At 32.5% G+C, this 18,498-nt stretch overlaps 1 protein-coding gene across 2 annotated transcripts in view; it reads left to right on the plus strand.

Moving 5' to 3' along the window:
- The window catches only part of BCAS3 (BCAS3 microtubule associated cell migration factor), a 475,802-nt gene that overhangs the window by 107,827 nt on the left and 349,477 nt on the right, over positions 1 to 18,498 (plus strand). For both annotated transcript variants that reach the window (XM_054574853.1, XM_054574854.1), the window contains exons 10-12: positions 2,976 to 3,052; positions 5,700 to 5,783; positions 12,918 to 13,088. In XM_054574853.1, coding sequence (XP_054430828.1) covers positions 2,976 to 3,052; positions 5,700 to 5,783; positions 12,918 to 13,088 — 332 coding nt within the window. The remainder of the gene's footprint in view (positions 1 to 2,975; positions 3,053 to 5,699; positions 5,784 to 12,917; positions 13,089 to 18,498) is intronic.

The following is an 18,498-nucleotide window of genomic DNA, read 5'->3' on the forward strand; positions in this document are numbered from 1 at the left end:
TGAAGCCCAGTGCAGCCCCTCATACAACGCCAGCAGGTGCCATGACACAGATGGGTTCCTATAACAGTCATGGGCGGGGTGGGGGAGAAAGCCTGTGCTACAAGGGACCTGCCCTCCAGAGGATAATTTCAGTTTTTTTCAAGTCCACTTTCGTATACCACTGTAAAATAAGAGGTGGTTTTGGAGAATTGCCTTCTCTCTTTCTGGGTGTTGTCTTTTGAGGCACAAAAGATTAATTTTGATAAAGTCCAATATATCTATTTTTTCTTTTGTCACTTGTTATTTTTGGTGCCATATAAGAAAGCATTGCATGACCTAAGGTTATGAATATTTTCTACTATATTTTGTTACAAGAGGTTAACACTTTTGGCTTTTTTATTTAAGTCTTTAAGGCATTTAGAGTTAATTTTAAAAAATATATTGATTGATTGATTTTAGAGAGAGAGAGAGGGAGGAAGAAGGAGAGAAGCACTGATTTGCTGTTCTACTCATTTATGCATTCATTGGTTGATTCTTGTGTGCTTTCTGACTGGGGATTGAATGCACAATCAGTGTATTGGGACAACTCTCTATCCAACTGAACTACCTGACCACAGCCGTAGAGTTAATTCTTGTATGCTGTGTGAGATCAAGGTTCAGTGTAATTTTTGTGCATGTGGATATCCCCTTGACCCATCATCATTGTTGAAAAGACTATTCTTTCCCCATTGGCATGTCTTGGTTCCCTTGTTGAAAGTCAGTTGATCATAAATGTAGACGTCTTTTTTTTTTCCCCCAAAAGGTCTGAAATTTTTTAGTTGTTCTGACCAAGAAAAATAGGCAGAGTGTTACAGAGACTAGTTAAGTCCTTGGTTTTTCAAAATGAGTTCAGGTCAACTCTCCATTTGGACCAAGGTTCTGGGAGGATGCCATCTAAATTGTATCAGTCTCATGTACGTTCTCTTTTACTTTGTTCACAAACATCATAAACATATTAGAATTAGTCCCAGTATTATAGCGGTTTGGGGTTTGTTTTTTTTTTATTATTCGCTTGTTTTCAAAGTTTAGCTGGAGGCAGCAGTTAATCTTTAAAGGAGTCATGCTTATAAAGTTGGGATAGTGCTGAGTGGCTGATCTTCTGCCGATTCCAGCTGTAGAATGCTTTTTGAAGAGCACAAAAATAATTTGCTTTTATTCCAATACACTGTAATTCTTGAGGTCCACTGATTTGTAAAACCATTGACTCAAAAAGCAAAATGAAAAATTGTTAACTATATTTTTACATAGTATCCTTTTATTTGAGAAAGGAGAATATATTTATTAGGATCTAGTGAGGCAAAATGGTTATCAGAATTGAGAGTTAGATTATGTTTACTTTAAAGTTCAGGAGATTAGCTATCTTTTATGTAATGCCACAATACATAGGTATTTACTCTTTTTTTTTCTCCACAGTGTTTAAAAGGGGGGACTTTCTTATAGATTATATTTATACTTGTTTCTCTAGCACTGAAAATATCTGTGGAATATATGTATACACATATATAAAAGTATATTTTTGTATGAGTAAGATTAGTTTACTCAATGGTGATATAATAATGATATCTATTATCTAAATACTGATGACCTCAGTTTGATCCTCTATTGTACATTTTAGAGAAACACATTTGTGAAAGTATTAACCAGACACTTTTGGAATGATAAACCAGCAGTCCTTTAGGTTAGGCTTTTTGCGTTCTTAGATTCTGCAGTCTCTTTCGGCAAAGTCCTCTTAAAGCAGTTTTGTGAAAACAGAAATAGTCCCATAGATACACAGAACAGACTGCTGGTTGCCAGAGGGGAGGAGTGTTGGGGGAGTGGGTAAAAAAGGTGTAAGGACTGAGAAGTACAGATTGCTAGTTACAAAACAGCCATGAGGGTGTGCAGTGCAGCATAGGGAATATAGTCAGTAATATAATAATTGTATATGGTACCAGTTGGATATAGGAAATATCAGGGGGAATACTTTCTAAAGTATATGATAGTCGAACCACTGTTGATATACATCTTTAACCAATACAGAATCATATTGAATATCAATTGTAACTGAAACATTTTTAAAAAAATTAAATTAAAAGCAGTTTTGTGAGACAGTGGAATGTTACTTTGTATAGTTGACAGATGAGGACGATAGCGTCAAGAGACTCTGTTCGCGTAGCCAGAGGGGAAATGAGAGCCTCTAGGATGGCAGATATCACTTACTTGACTAAATTTTGTGTTTCTTGATTAGTAGAGTTCAAGGAGAGGGCATTGGTGTTTCCACGCATGGATGGTGTCCACTGTCAGGAATATGTGATTTATCTTTGTTGAAATGAGAGAACCTCAAAATATTCCTTTCTACTATTTTGTTATTGGCTAGGCTGAAGACAAGAAAAATTAAATTGAGTGCTTAATGTCTATTCGTAGGGTTATGTAAATAATTCCCCAACATCTTTGTAATGATACACCTTTCTTGGATTACTTCTCTTTGACCCCATACTTAAATATTTGTCCCCCTATCCCCACAGTAGTATCTTCATTTCTTTTTAGGTGTATGTCTTCCTTATTTTTTGCCTTTAAATTGCTGAACCAACTGTATCCTTCCTCTTTCCTCTGCGAACGTTATTGCTTGACTTATGAAGTTGTGGTCTTAGGAACTTGAAATGTTTCTCTTTACCTTCCTTCTCATGGTATGAATAACTGTATAAAATGTCCATTTTTTGCAAAAAATCTTTACTAGTTCTTCCCAGATTTGTTTCTTATTTGAAAAAAGGTCAAAACCGAAGAGAAACTGTATGGGAGAAAATAAAGAACTTCATTTAGCTATTAAAATAGTAACTACTATTATGGGAATTTTATGTGAAACTTGAAAAAAATGAAAGCATTTGTTCGTTCTGTTTGTTTCAGTGGCATCAGAATAAGGTGTACCAACAGGAACTTTAATAAGAAATTTCTCAATAATGCTTTTTGAAATTTTCCAGGCTGCTATCCTTGTCCAGGGCCCAACATGAATCCTATCGCTCTTGGGAGCCGCTGGCTTGCGTACGCAGAAAACAAGGTAAGACATGGCCCACGTCTGGACCATAGGTAATGGAGCAAGTGTTCAAGAATTTTTCTAAAGTGATTACCAACCAATAATGAACTTTTAATTTACTAGTTTGTTTTCTTTGATATTTGGCTTTGGATTTAGTTGGACATCCAATAATTATCTTATCTCCCTTGTTGCTTAAGATCAGTATTTAGACTGAATCTTAATTTTCTACACTTAGTTTTATATGGAGAACTTTACTCCATTAATCTTAAAGCATAGCATTGATATTACCAGACTAGTTTCTGGTAATTTCTAGCTCTGGTGGAGCTAGAAATCAGTAGGCAGGAATGATTCCTGTCTTTATTGGCAGATTGGGAAACTGAGGCATAGAATAATTTAATTTACTGTAACTACTTGTCTACAAAGTAAAACTAAATGAGAGTTTATAACATTAAATCACAGATGCTCATATTTTGTTGAATTTTCCAGTTATTGATCAATTTCATGTATTAAGGTCATCATAGTAAGTGAAGATATTATATTTATATACTGAAAGTTTTGTTTATGTCAGAGTCAAAGCAAAAGGCAAATTTGAATTTTCAGGAAGAAAAAGTGGCCCTGGCCAGTGTGGCTCAGTTGATTGGAGCATCATCCTGTGCGCTGAAATGTTGTGGGTTCCATTCGCTGTGAGGTCACCCTCTTAGGTTGCGGGTTGGATCCTCTTTTGGGGAGCCTATGAGAGACAACCAGTCGATGTTTCTCCGTTACAGTGATATTTCTCAAACTTTTCTGTTTACCTCCCTTTCCCCCTTCCTCTCTCTCATCCTGTATTTATATTTTCCTTTGTTTCCAAAAGATTACATAATATATGTGCTCTTTTGTACATTTTTTTTTTTACTTACTGATATTTCCTGTAAATTAGTCCATTTAGTAGGGTTTTGCACTACAGAAATTTCTAATTTATTTATAATTTTGAATTGAGTTTCAAATGTAATTTTCTAATGATTCTAAGCTTTAAACAAAAATTTCTGGGTTAATTATGTTTATGTAGAAATGCTGGCTCAGAACTTAGTTTTAGTTGAATTGAAAATGTGATAGTATTGCTTGTTTTCACATATTTATCTCTGATTTTTATAATTTTCTAGGGCAGAAAAAAATGGTGTTTCCATGATAATATCTTTCCTTGCACTTGTGGCAGGAGGCAGCAGAGGGAGGATTTTCATAATTCTTTTGAATGTGAATGAATGAATGACAGATTCTTTTTATTAACTAAAATCATTTTCAAATTCCCTATTTTTCCTTACGTGAAGCCACATTTACTGATCACCGGTCCTTTGGCAAATTCCTCACTATTGACCTGGAAATTTACTTAAGCAACCATTCACTGTGGCAACTTGACACATGACATTAGACTTTTAAAACTATTTCCTTTAAACTTATGTATTGTTATTGCTTTGAGGGGTTGTTTTTAAATACATTGTCAGTGATTAAGAAAATTTTGATTATAGAATAAAAGAATAAAAGGTTTACATATTAGTCTTTCTCAAATTACCTGGTTTTAAATTATATATAGCATTTTTTGTTCTCATGTTTTACAAGGTAGATTCTTTCTGAATTCTATAGGCTTGTAATAATTCAAACCACAACAGGGAGCTGTTCTAATATTCTGTTATTGTTATTCCATTAAAGATTCACATGTGCCCTGGCCGGGTGGCTCAGACAGTCAGAGTGTCATCCCGCACACCAGAAGGCTGTGGGTTCGGTCCCCAGTCAGGGCATGCACAGGGGGCAACCAGTCGATGATTCTCTCTCACATTGATGTTTCTCTCTTTCTGTCTCTCCTTCTTTTCCTCTCTTCAAAATCAATAAATATATGTTCAGTGAGGATTACAAACAAATTAAAATGTAAAAATTTGCCTAATTGCATATGTGTGTGTATATTTGTTTTTTACTAAATTTATGAAATATAGGGGAAGTGGAGAATTTAATCTGGGATTATTGCTCAGCACCTGAGAGAATCCCACTTGTCAAACTAGTGATTCACTTTGAAAATTGACAGGTTGATTTATTTATATCAGGCATGAATAAGGGCATGCCTTTTTCATTCTAATGGTAAAATTAGTAAGCCCTCTGAAGTGGATAGCTACTATATGTGTCATAGTTGATTTATGCATAATTTGTGCCCCTTTTCTACTGACAAAGTTCAAAATGAAAACATACCATGATCTTTTGTCTATTTTTTAAAAGTTTCCTTTTGCAATCTTTATGTGGGAATTAAGAGGACAAAACCTCTAATTTGCTAGCCTGTTAAATATTTAATGTTAGGAAGTCAAGTCTAAGTCCTTTGATTATGTTTTTAAATTTTATTTGTGGAAAGGCTGCCAGAGCCCAAATTCTACCATTTGGGAGTTTATGAATTCTTAAAGACTATTCATCTTGTAATTAAAAATCGTATCTGAGCATGAAACGGCCTGAATGGCACCAGTGGATTATAAAAAGGGCTAAAAGTGTCTGAGCATGGCTTTTGGCTGTTTGTATGAAATGCTCTCATACAAACATTCCCACCCACCGCCATCATTATGCATGGTAAATAAGCTCTATCCTAATACCCTGTAGACTTAAACAGTTTAATAGAAATGACTTTCTGGTTTCTCTTGCTCTCTTTTTTTTCCAGTTGATTCGATGTCATCAGTCCCGTGGTGGAGCCTGTGGAGACAACATTCAGTCTTACACTGCCACAGTCATTAGTGCTGCTAAAGTGAGTATCCAGTAGTCTCTGGGAGTTTTGATTATGTGTAGTAATTATGTGCCGTAAGTTTCTCTCCTGAGTTGGATTGAGATTTTCTCTTCCATTTTCATTCACAAGTGTAATAAACTTAAGAAGTAAGTCAGACTTACATCGTCACTCATGAGAAATGGTGACAAAATGATAAGGGTTTTAATTTCTTAAGGTTTGTAAACAATACTTTATTTCCTATTTTAATAATTATAGGGTTTATATTTACCTAGTTTTAAATATTTAAGTCTGCTAGCTAGATTAAAGTCTTATGTAATTAGACTTTATGTAATTAATTATGTAATTAATTCCACTTTTGAAAGAAGCAATATATGTCTTAAGTAGTGACTTCTGGATTTTTTTTTACATGAGTTGCATTATTCTACCTATACTAAATATCTTTGTATCCTTGAATACTTATGAGTCTTTTTGACATTAAAAAAAGTATTCTTTAAGAAAACCTGAGTCCAGTCCCTGACACATTGAAAGGGTCTTGTTTGTCCCAGGGCTGCCCCCTGCATGTTTGTCACGTGAGTCCTTTTTTGTGCATGTGTGGTAGGGTTAATTTTGATGGAGGCTCGTAAACTTTATGCTGATTATAAGGTATTTTTATAATCACTATCCTTTTGAATTCTGAAGTATACAACAAAACAATTCTAATAATAGGGATGACATAGTGAATCTAAATGACAGCATGTAATAAAAAACACGGCTATTCAGAAAAGAACAACAGTTTAAAGCAAACCACAGGGAGGGAATCATAGGTCACACTGTTTTTATGTAAAACAAATACAAAAATACTTCAAGATTGATCACAAATGCTTACATGATGTACTTTAGAATATGCTTCTTGGTTTGATGAGAGAAGAATTAAATATTTTTAATTCAAAAACTAAATACTGAATGTCTTTGTGCTTACAGCACTATATATTTTAGATTTCAGAATCTTTATAAAAATTGCTACTTCTTTCCATTGTGTGTGCCAAAATTATGATGGTTATTTCAATGATGAGAAATCTGAGACAGCAATTAGGTAGCATCAGTGTTAATCAGTTAGTTTATAATAGATCCATTTCTCAAATATTAGATTCTTTTTAGACTTATCTGTCATACACTTGCATCGGGAGAGCTCATTGAAGTATCGTATTGAATAATTTTCAGTTACGTGATGGAGGATAGTTTTTCAGCTCTTCTGCTGTAATTATGTTTTTGTGTGCCTACACTAGAAGAACGACCAGCTTCATTCAGCAACTGTTAAGATGTTTAACTCTTAGCTGAAATTGGACTTGATGGAGTGAGACTAGATTGCATATGCTTTGAAGAGAACAAGCCTGTACTTCCTACTTTTTACACTCCAATATTGCAGACTGTGAGGAATATTCACCTATCTTCAACATTTAAACTGGAATAAATTACATCAATGATGAGACCTTCCAGTCAGTTTCCAGTAGACTCTTGGTCACCAATGAAATTAGTATTAATTGAAATTCATTGTTAGCTCTGGCAATGTATAAAATTCTTCTATTAGCACTTGAATAAAGTGGTTAATGTTTAATTTTTGTTAATTGCTTCTGCCTGCTTTTAATGCTCGTTCATGTTCTTGTTTGTAAATTTATAAACTGTAGGAAAAATAGAACTATGAACATGTCATCCATTTCTTTTATAATTTTTTAATTGAAATGTTTTTCAATTACAATTTACATTCAATATAATTTCGTATTACAGCATAGTGGTCAGACAATCAGATACTGTACAAAGTTTTCCTCTTGATACATCCAGTACCCAGCTGGCACCATACATAGTTATTACAATATTATTGTCACTATTTCTTGAGAGTCTAAACACAGTCAATTCAATCATATGTTGTACCCTCCTCTTTTAACTTATTCTTAACTTAAATGTCATGAGATGTTTTTGAAAACATTTTTCTTTATGTTTATCTGTGTTTATCATTAGAGAGCATTAATATTTTGAGACTTAAAAAAATACTGTCAAATTATTTTTCTAAAATCCTACCACAAATAGAATGAGTCTTTATTTCACTTGGATATTTTATATAGGAAAGACTGGCCTTTATAAAGGTAGGAGAGTTGGGCTGATTCCTACCCCGACCCTGGTGGTAATTTCTCCTAGTAAGTTATTGGATATTAGAAAGTTTCTGATTAAATTAGCCTGGTTCTGGTTAAAAAAAAAAAAAGCAATTCCAGTTGTACAAGGTAAATGCATGAAAATTTCAGTTACTTCTCTAAGTAGTTTAAGTATGAATATATTCTTTTCTCTTTGTAACTATTACTTTATAGATTATATTCCTATTATATTAGTGTGCTTACTTGTTAAAATTCACTGTGATGTACACTTATAATTCCTGTAGGTAGCTATAATGGGGTGTTAAAAATTACCAAGAAAAGAAAAATTTCACAATATCCTCTGACCCAGAAATCTCCAGAGAATTCTAACATTTAAGAATAAATAGTGGCAATATTACAAATATTCTTCCATAGAATAAAATAGTCCGATTATACCTAATCTTGTTTTATGATGCAAGATCACCATGATACAAAAACTTGACAAGAGCATTATGAGAAAGAAAAACTATGGTCCTGCTTTCACTCATTTACATAGGTATGAAAAATTGTAAACAAAAAGCTAGCAGAAAGAAGGAAACACTATATGATAAGGATAATGTGGCACAATCCAGTTGGGAAAATTCCACACTGTAAGATTGCTTTATTACTTAAAAATCAACTAGTGTAATTTGCCATATTAACAGATTAAAGGAAAAAAGATATGATTATCTTAATATATGCACAAAACCAGTTTGATAAAAATCAAACATATGCATTGATGAAATATTTTAGTAAATAGTGATAATTTCTGACTCTCTGGAATTCCATTTTTTTCTAATTACAAAATTGTTTAAATACAGTTAACATGGTTATTTTTAAATATGTTTCTGGTAACTCTGGTGTCTGATTCTGTTTTTGGGATCTGACTACTTGTTTGATAGACTTGATTTTAAAAATCTGTAGAAATAACTTTTAGATTGGGGTGATACCAGAGTTCTGCAACACCTTTAGTCTGGATCATTTTAATCCAGTTTCAGGGATTGAGATTATTTAAATTATTTAAATAAAACTCACCTGAAATAGTTCTGAGAGCCTGATTACTACAGGTTCCCTTTTACATCTACTGTAAAGCTTTTTATGTTCCAACCCAAAACATGGAGTGAAGGTCAGCAGGTGGACCCCCTTGAACAAGACCACATATTCCACCAGCCAGTCAGAAACAATACTCATTCTCTCACCAGTGCTCTCTAGAATCGTCGAATGCATGCCGGCCTAAAATATCCTGCTCATATTTATAGGTTTCCGCGTTCTCTTAGATTTAGAGCTAGTAACTCTTCACTATCTTGTTAAATATTCAGTGCCTTTAAACAGAGTTTAAAAAATTATTTCTCTTCAGTTTTACTGTTGTTTTCATGGAGAAGATTAATTTATCTAGACTGTCATTGAGAATAGAAAATAAAATTCTTATTATTTCCTACTGTTTTTTTCATTTCTAGGTAAGATAATATTTTTTGAGATATAACATGGAAATTGTTTTTTAAAAGTCATGTAGTATGTGCTTCTTAAGAAAATGCTTGTCTTAAAATAAATTCACATTCATTTCATGATTATATCACTTTCTCAGAAAGTAATTAATATTTTTCTCTCTGATGACAACTTCTTATGTGACTTCATAGATGGTACTTAACCACTTTGTTATATAGAAGGATTAATTTTTACATTTTTAACTTTTTTCTCTCACTATACAATTGTAAGTATAAATATATTAATTGTATGTGTACTTGGATCTCCCCTGCAGCAATACCCTTTTTCACAATTTGTGGGTTTTCAAGTAGCATTTAAAATTAATGTTTATATTTTTAGATTTTTTCCCTTGGAATTTCAAAATAATTTATTCATCTTTTCTTAAGAATATAACAGTGATGAATTTTCTGTGGTGGTGATAAAGGAAAAAATTAATATTGAAATTGTTCATATTGGCTTATTTTGACACATCTACAAAATCTTGTCCCATATTTTCTAGTTGCTCTATGACTGTCCTATTTGAGGTTTTCTTTTAGTGTGTTTTAACCCCAGCGTGGTAAATTGATTTAATAAAAATGCCTCTATTTTCTCTTGTTATCTGATAACTTCTTAATGACAACTAACAGGTTTTGTGAGAGCAGCACCATTAGCACTAATGGGTAGGGAGGACAGCTGATATGGCGTGAGAAAGGCTAAGGACGTCTCATGGCCCTTTGGCAAATCTGTCTGCAACAGAATAGAATAAGTACCATGCTGGTCTGAATGTTTGGTCATAGTGGATTATCTCATATTTGTTCTAAACTTAGTGTTCAGTTTTTTTGCAGATAGTTTTGTGACTACTCTTAAGATTATTCACATATATAATGAACTTTTTAATTTGGATAACTTGGATTGTGAGGACACTCCATCTAAATTAACACCTCCATTTGGCCTAATTAGACTTTTTATTTTTAATTTTTTCTTAGCCTCCACCCATTTTTGTATGTATTTGAAGAAATCCTCCGGTATGCACATACCCTGTCTACTAAAATGTAGTGAAAAGGCTAATTACATAGTGAGGTGATTTAGGTGTCTAAATATGATATGTAAAAATTATTAAATAAAGTGACACATTACTTCTAGACAGTAGTGCTCATTGTTGTGACACGGAAACGAATTTTTCCTAGACGCAAAGGTCTTCCCTAATGTGGCAAGTGGCTCGCACGCCTCCCTCACCTCCTGCATTAGATCTTACTTGGCAGTGAGTATTATAGATAGTACTATCTTGTCACTTACTGTATGAAGTGCAGATTTGATGACTGTTAAATTTTAATAAGATGACCCCACTGGTGGTCATTATTTTTTTTTATGAGAAATAGCTATAACTCCTTGTGTAATAGGAGCCCTTTGACTATGAAATACACTACCCTGCCCTTACTGCAGCCCCCACCCCGACGCTTTTCCTCATTTTTGCACATTAACTTCCCTGTTTACCTTGCGGTTTGCTGTGGTTCATGGTATCCCACTTTCTGTGTGCTCCAGTTATTTTAGTTTATTCCTATTCATTGGTATAAGAGCATGAAGTAATAGGCTCAAGGGCAAATGGGGAGGATATACAAGCTAAGCGTTTCAACCTGAAAGGCATTTCTTTGATAAAGGGGTAGCTCCCTTTAAGTGGGAGCATCTCCATTAGCATTAATGGAGTAAGCACATCAGCTGAAGTCTCTCAGAGGTTAATAAGGCTTCCTGGCCTGCTTCTGACATCAATACACTGTGGCGCCTGATTTTGTTGGTCCTTCAAAGGCTTTCTTGACAACAATCTAACAGACTCTGCTTAAGTCTTTTCTTGTGAATTATTGAAACAAATGTTTGGCTGCTAATTGAGGAATGCTACTGTGTTTTATAATCATTGCAGTTTGAGTTTTTTAGCACTAAGCAAAACAGTTATAATTGATTTGTGGCTTTTTCCTGGTTTCATTCAGCTGTAAGTTATATCTTTTTGCTTGAATTTAGCAAATGGCTTTGCTGGTCATTTGTTAAGTATTTATTAAGATACACTATTATGGACTTCATCCCCCAACCCTCCCCATATATGTGTGTGTTCTGAATTCATGAGGTGTGAGGTCACAAGTAGTAACAGGAATAGATTACAAGGAAATACCGATAGTGGTTAAAATGAAGCTTCAGAGATAGACAGACCTCATTTTGAATCTGGCTTTGTCATTGGCTAGCCGTTTGAGCTGCTGTTTTACTTAACTTCTGTATAGCCTTAGTTTTTTCTTAAACCTAGGTGTTTGAGGAAATGTATAGAGATCATTTATGTTTAGAGTCTTAACCAATCCCAAGTTCATAGTAAAGGTTCCACAATAGAACATAGCCACAATAGAATAATGCATAATTTACTAGTGTTAGTTATATGATGTTTTAATGGAAAATTCCTTTGGAAAACACGTTTCTTTTTTTTTTAAATTCTAATCTAATTGTTTAAATCTCATTTATTTTCCCATAAATATTTTTAAAAGAGAATGACCTCACTAAAGATGAATTTGAAGTATTTTAATAAAAACTTTTTCTCAGTATGTGAGAATTGGAAAAATTATTTCTGTGCCTGTTATACATGGTTTTTGATATATCCATGTAACTAGACTGCTTTTTTTTGGCTCCAATGACTTCATCTTTTTTAATGTTTATCAATCACATAATTTTCTTTTTGCTTTAGCTTTCTTCCATTCAGAGAAAAAGGAACCCCAAACATTAATTTTACGTAATTGCTTATTAATGCATATGAGAGTAATTAGATGAGATTCCCATAAAATGAAAAATATTTACACCAGGTTGCTTTTATCTATTTGCTTTAAATGAAATGGAACTAAAATGTACTTGTAAAGCATTTTAAATTATCTTTATTAAATTTGTATATCAGAAGTATTATATTGAATTGTTTTCTATTCTCAGAGAGAAAAGAACCTTCTTTGATAATTTCATATATTTCATTCATCTAGTAATTAATATGTTGATTGGAGACTGTATTTTTCACATGCTAAATCTAGATGTATAATATTATAGATTATCATTGGAAACATGGTCTTTTTTCACATAGGGATTCTACCAACATTCCAGTCTTTTTCATGCTAAAAAATAGATTTAAAATTAGATTTATAATGTTTCAAAAAATAGGATATCATAGTTCCCACTTCTTACTGTGTCACATATTTTAAGTTGTAGACTTTAAGAAGAGGGGGGAAATAATTGTGAAAATATAATTGTGTCCTCATGTGAAACAAAGCTTTTAAATTATTTACCTATAACTTTACTCTTACCATGCTGACTTTGGGGACCCAACTGATAACCGTTCACTCAAAGTGATACAGAATTTAAGGTCACATGAAAAGCCAGACTGAATTTCTGTGACAGTTCACTAGTACACATAAGCTTGTAAGAAACTAAAGAATTGAATGCGTAGGAGAATTATCAAAAACACATATTTCTATTTAGACTCCAAATAGTAATACCAAGTTATTTATCAATTTTATCTTTCATTGTGTAGACTCTGAAAACTGGTCTGACAATGGTTGGGAAAGTGGTGACTCAGCTGACAGGCACGCTGCCTTCAGGTGTGACAGAAGATGATGTTGCTGTCCATAGTAACTCGAGGCGGAGTCCGTTGGTCCCAGGCATCATCTCAGTAATAGACACTGAAACAGTTGGGGAAGGCCAGGTAAGAGCCTCTGATGCCTGTGATTTCCATTGTCTGTAGAGGGCGGGCTGACTCAGGGTATCATTTGGGCTCAACGTGAGCCAAAATGTATGTGGCCTTATAGGTTGTTAATTTGGGTGTCTAGAAATTGAAGTTATTTCATGTTAAGACTTTTTCCCTCAACAAAATAATGAGTAATATGTTGAAACCTGTTATTTCAAATTTTATTAATGTATCATTCCTGGAGGTAAAATTGAGGTTCTAAGGGATTCCCTTGTTATCTCTTCATCAGGACATTTGTTTCACAAATAAATAATGATATGTCTTTATATTGTTCTTTTCATAATACTATTTACTTTTAAATAGCATTTGTTAGAACCTAAACCAGAAGATTTATTATGTGTTTTTGAGTCAGATGTTTGCTCATAGAAGTAATCCACAGGACCATACATATTTAGGAGAATCAAAAAAATAATTGACTGTGATAATTATAAGTGACAATAATGTGAATACTATCAAATTTTATTACAGACATTTCCTTATAAATATGAAAAAATGCATGAAATCTCAAAGTATATGTTAGAATATATACATGGTAATAGCTAATTGTAAAATTGTATGTCTTCAGATAAAACAGCTTTTTAAAATCTTGGTTCAGAAATATTTAGAATGAGTGACAATAAACATGGAAAAAGACATTATGCTGGCATTTAAATCTTGTTAATAAGAAACCAGTTGGGTATAGTCTTTTTTTTCCTTCATGTACTCATAAATATATATTCTTTGGTATCACAGTTTTGAATTTTAAATACATTTCTGAAAGGAAGGTAACTTTAAAATTCAGTTAGTTGTGATCATTACTATAAAAGATAATCTAGTATCTATTATTAAAATAAGATAGGAGTAGAGCAACATTTGTGAAATAAAAATTATTTTACTTTTACATAGAATATATACTTCTGTTTTCAAGGTATAATGTTTAGAAACTAAGCCTTTAAAATATCAACCCTAAATATTGTTTTTTTTTTAGAAAAATCTGCCTCCAGTATATATGTCAATACATCTTATTGAAAGATTACATTTGTCAGTTACTCATGTATTAAATGTAGTAAGATCAAGTGGCATGTCCAAGAAAATGTGGAGTCTACTGCAATTGAAAGACAAAACAAATCTTTAAAAATTTTGGGTTTTGAATTTGGCTATTGTATTTTATTTGAAATTTGAATAGTAATAATTCTCCACCTCACCCTTTTTAATTTAGTGGTTAACCAAATTGTATAGACTTGTTTACTCTCATTGCTTTCCCTTCCTTACCCCGTTATTTACCTGGAGTTCTTATTTAATACTCCTGTCAAAGAAGTGCTAGCAAACTTATCATTCGACTGTAACAACTTTTAAAAAAAATAAAGATGTATTAATTAGCTCAAGTTGATGAACACTTGCAGATATTCTTTTTTTAAATTGTAATTAAATATGTAAACCTTTTAGTATTTTATGTATGTTAAAATAAAATTTTTTTCTTTGTTCTTTGAATCTTAATAAATTCACCTCCAAAGCCTCCCTTTGAGTGTAGTAACATTTACTCAGAGGAGTAACAACCCTTGTCAGGATTGTCTAGCTTGGTGAGTTTAAGTATGTCTGTTAAAAATCTAGCCTTTGTTGACAGACAGATATGTGGTCGTTTAAAAGTATGAAATGTTATCTCATTATCTTTGATGAAATAGAGATAACTCATTATTTTATCGCATGTAAGTGTAGGAACATGTAAAAAAGAAAAAAATTAAAATAATTTTATAAGAAGCAGAGCAGTAGGCCTCATGTCTTTAAATGTGTGCTCCGCCCCCAGTACTTTAGTAACTTTTTATAATTTTAAAATGGAGTTTTCAGTTTTTGAATATGGAAATGGACTGCAGATGATCGAATTGCAAAAGTTAATTTTTCTGTGAAAATTCAGTGTAAAAACTTGAAATACATAAAGTTGTTTATTAGGAAATAAGAATCATAGAATTGTTAGCTTTTAAGTTAAATAGTGTTTTCAACCTGAAAGTTTGTATTTTCTATTATTTGTTGGATGCATAATTTTCTATACATTCGTACTTTTAAAATAGTCTAAAATTTTAACTTGATTTAAAAATTCTATTATAAGACAAAATAAATTAATGTTAAATATATGGTAAGTTGTTATTTATAAATAAATATTCTTTGAAGTAACAAGATTTCCTCGGTAATATTGCCCTCCTTTCTTTTATTAATGTGAATCTGTTTTTTGTCAAGAAGACATTTTTGTTTCTGATAAATAGTTCAGTTGGAGTACAGGGATGTTTTTAGGTTATGCTGGATTGTACTTAAAAAACTGCAGTGGTTAACATCATAGATTTATTACTCTTAGCCCTTTTCCATTGATGTTTGATCTTAGCTGTAATGGTTTTCCTTTTTCATGTACATTGCAGGAGCTCAGGCTGTCTTTAGGTTCAACTTTGCTGTTTAAGTCCATTGAGACTTTAATAAAGATATTTTCGTGTTTACAGTGGTAGTATATCTATCTGATATTAAATTGATTAGTTTGATTTTTAAGGTGACAGGATCATTGTGTGGTAACTGCATTAAGGGAGAATGGATTTAATTGACTGCATTTTTATCTGTGTTACTTTCATGTTTTATTTAACAGCATTTCATGGTTAAGATAAGTTAAGTGGAGTACTTTGCCTTTACACATTTATATAATTGAAGTTAGCAATGTGGCAAAGTCTCTAATCAAAGAAAAATGCTTCAGAATGATGATATAAATTGAGCTATTGAGACTTGAGTACATGTGTTATTCATAATAATTTAATTGTTCCTTAGGTGTTTTGTCTCTCTTTGTTCATATGATAAAGGCTTATTCACCTTGTATAAATTAAAGTTCTTTGTTTTAATATTGTCATGTTTTTACTACATGTATTTAGGGGTTCAGCCTGCTTATTAAAGTGGTGAGTAAAAATTACATGTCTTAGGACAGTTGTATTGGGATAGCTTTGGTTTTATTAATTTGATGTTTTAGGCAAGGTGCTGCTAATGCAATGATGAGAATTCTTCTGAAAGTATCTGGTTATTATATTTGTGAAGCTCATAAAGAGAAGATTCAAAGAATTCTATGTAGTGCCATGAGGTTTTGCTGTGCATCAAGATTAATGTGCCTTTTGCTGGATGGCTTCTGTGGTAGTACCATCGGTTAGAGCAGTGATTTTCAACCTTTTTCATCTCATGGCATATATAAACTAATTATTAAAATTCTATGGCACGTTAAAAAGTATTGCAATAAAGAGAGTAACATGAATTTTGGTTCCCCAGTGCATAGCAAAGTTATTTTGATACTGTACTGTAGTTGACTAAGTGTACAGTAGTATTATGTTTAGAAAACAATGTATACAAATACATTTAAAAATACTTTATTGCTAAAAAACGCAGTATCTGCATGGCACAATAAAATGAAGCTCAATAAAATGAGGTATGCCTATATTTGGGGACTCTGCATATTGACCAAAAGCTAAGAATGAAGTGATAAGCATGTATTCATGAAAAGGTGCTAGAACTTGGATAATAATAATAGGAGACAGTGGTCTTGCTTGCGGCTGCTCTTACTCACATCTGCCTAGAGGTTGGTGTGTGTGGTAGTTGTACTAGAGCAAAATAGATCTTGTGAACAAGCGCTTTCCCTTCTATGAAGGGGATTTTCTTGATTTGGAGTACAGGGTTAACACCCAAGCTCAACAGTGCTTTTCATTAAAAGTAGGAGACTTGGTAGGTGATGGATGAATAAGGATAATATGCAGCTCTGGTAGCCTGAGGTTGCAGTTCAGTATAGGGTCAATTTGAAGAACAGAAAGGAATAATATTGATGAAACATAAATGGAGTCTCAGAGACCTTTGCTACAACATGAAGCATACCGACATATTTGTAATTGGAATCTCAAGGAGAGGAGAGAAAGGGGCAGAAAAATATTTGAAGAAATAAAATATATTGGTATGTATCATTCTTTTCCCTTGATTTCTTTAAAAGGCAGAAAGTTGTTTTAGGGAATGATTATGACATGTTTGTCAGTTGGTAATACACGTGACAGTAATATCGCAAATGAGTGGGGAGAAAATGCAGTTATGCAGGAAGTCCTCAACTAACATCATTAATAGATTCTTTAACTCTAAGTGAAAGGACATACAGTGAAGCCTGTTTTACCATAGGCTAACTGATATAAACAAAAGTTAAGTTCCTCCAGCATCTCATCAGTATTTTATCAAAACTGACATTGAATAAAACGACATGAATATTCAAGGATCTGCTATATTGGAGCAAGGATCTTTACTGAATTGCAATTAAGTCAGGGATTAACTTGTAATCTTGTAATCAGTAATCACCTTATAACCTATAAAGCCACTACTAAAAAATTACTCTAAAATGAACAAAGGAATTAAAATAACAATATTAAAGATCATTGTTTAACACAAAAGAGGATCAAAGGAACAACAAATACCTGAAATGTATAAAAATAAATAGCAAGATGGCACATCTAAATCCATAAATGCATAGATACATTAACTGTAACTGGGCTCATGTTAAAACACAGTGATTATCAGGATTGATGAAGTGTAAGTTATAGTACTGAGTAGAGGGAAATGGATACTTTAAATGTATATAATAGGAAAGAAAAATGATCTGAAATTAATCTTACCTTATTTCTTATGAGATTAGAAATTGAAGAGGAAATTATACCCAAAGCAAGACAAATGAAGCAAATAACAAAGATATGAACAGAAATCAACAAAATAGCAAACAGTGAAATATTGGAGAAAATCCAAATTTGGTTCTTTGAAAAGATCAATTAAATTGATAATTATGATGGTATAGCAAATGGGATTGTTTTCTTAATTTCCTTTTTGGATTGGTTATTGTTAGTATAATTGAATCAGCAAAGCAAAGCCTACACTTATTTATTTATTAGTTCTAATAGATTATTAGTGAAATGGCAACCTATAAAGTGGGAGAAGATAGTTGTAAATCATGTATTTGATGAGTTAATGTATAGTATGTATAAGGAATTTCTACTATTCAATAACAAAAATTAACTGATTAACAAATAGAACTTGAATAGACATTTCTCCAAAAAGGATATAATATGAAAAGATGCTCAACATCACTGATCAAACTGCAGATCAAACCACATTGAGATACTACCTCGCACCTATCAGGATGAACAATATCGAAAGAACAGAAAATAAATGTTGTCAAGGATTTGGATAAGTTTGAACACTTGTGCGCTGCTTAGCAGCAGTTATGGAAGCCAGTATGAAAGTTTTTCAGAAATTTAAAACTTGAATTACCATTTGATCCAGAAATCTCACTTCTGGGTTTATATGCAAAATAGTTAAAAGCAAGGTCTTAAAGATATATTTACAC

This window comes from Pteronotus mesoamericanus, unplaced genomic scaffold (genome assembly GCF_021234165.1).
Source record: "Pteronotus mesoamericanus isolate MK-2021 breed Mesoamerican mustached bat unplaced genomic scaffold, CSHL_Meso_final contig_269, whole genome shotgun sequence".
In the NCBI taxonomy this organism is placed as follows: domain Eukaryota; kingdom Metazoa; phylum Chordata; class Mammalia; order Chiroptera; family Mormoopidae; genus Pteronotus; species Pteronotus mesoamericanus.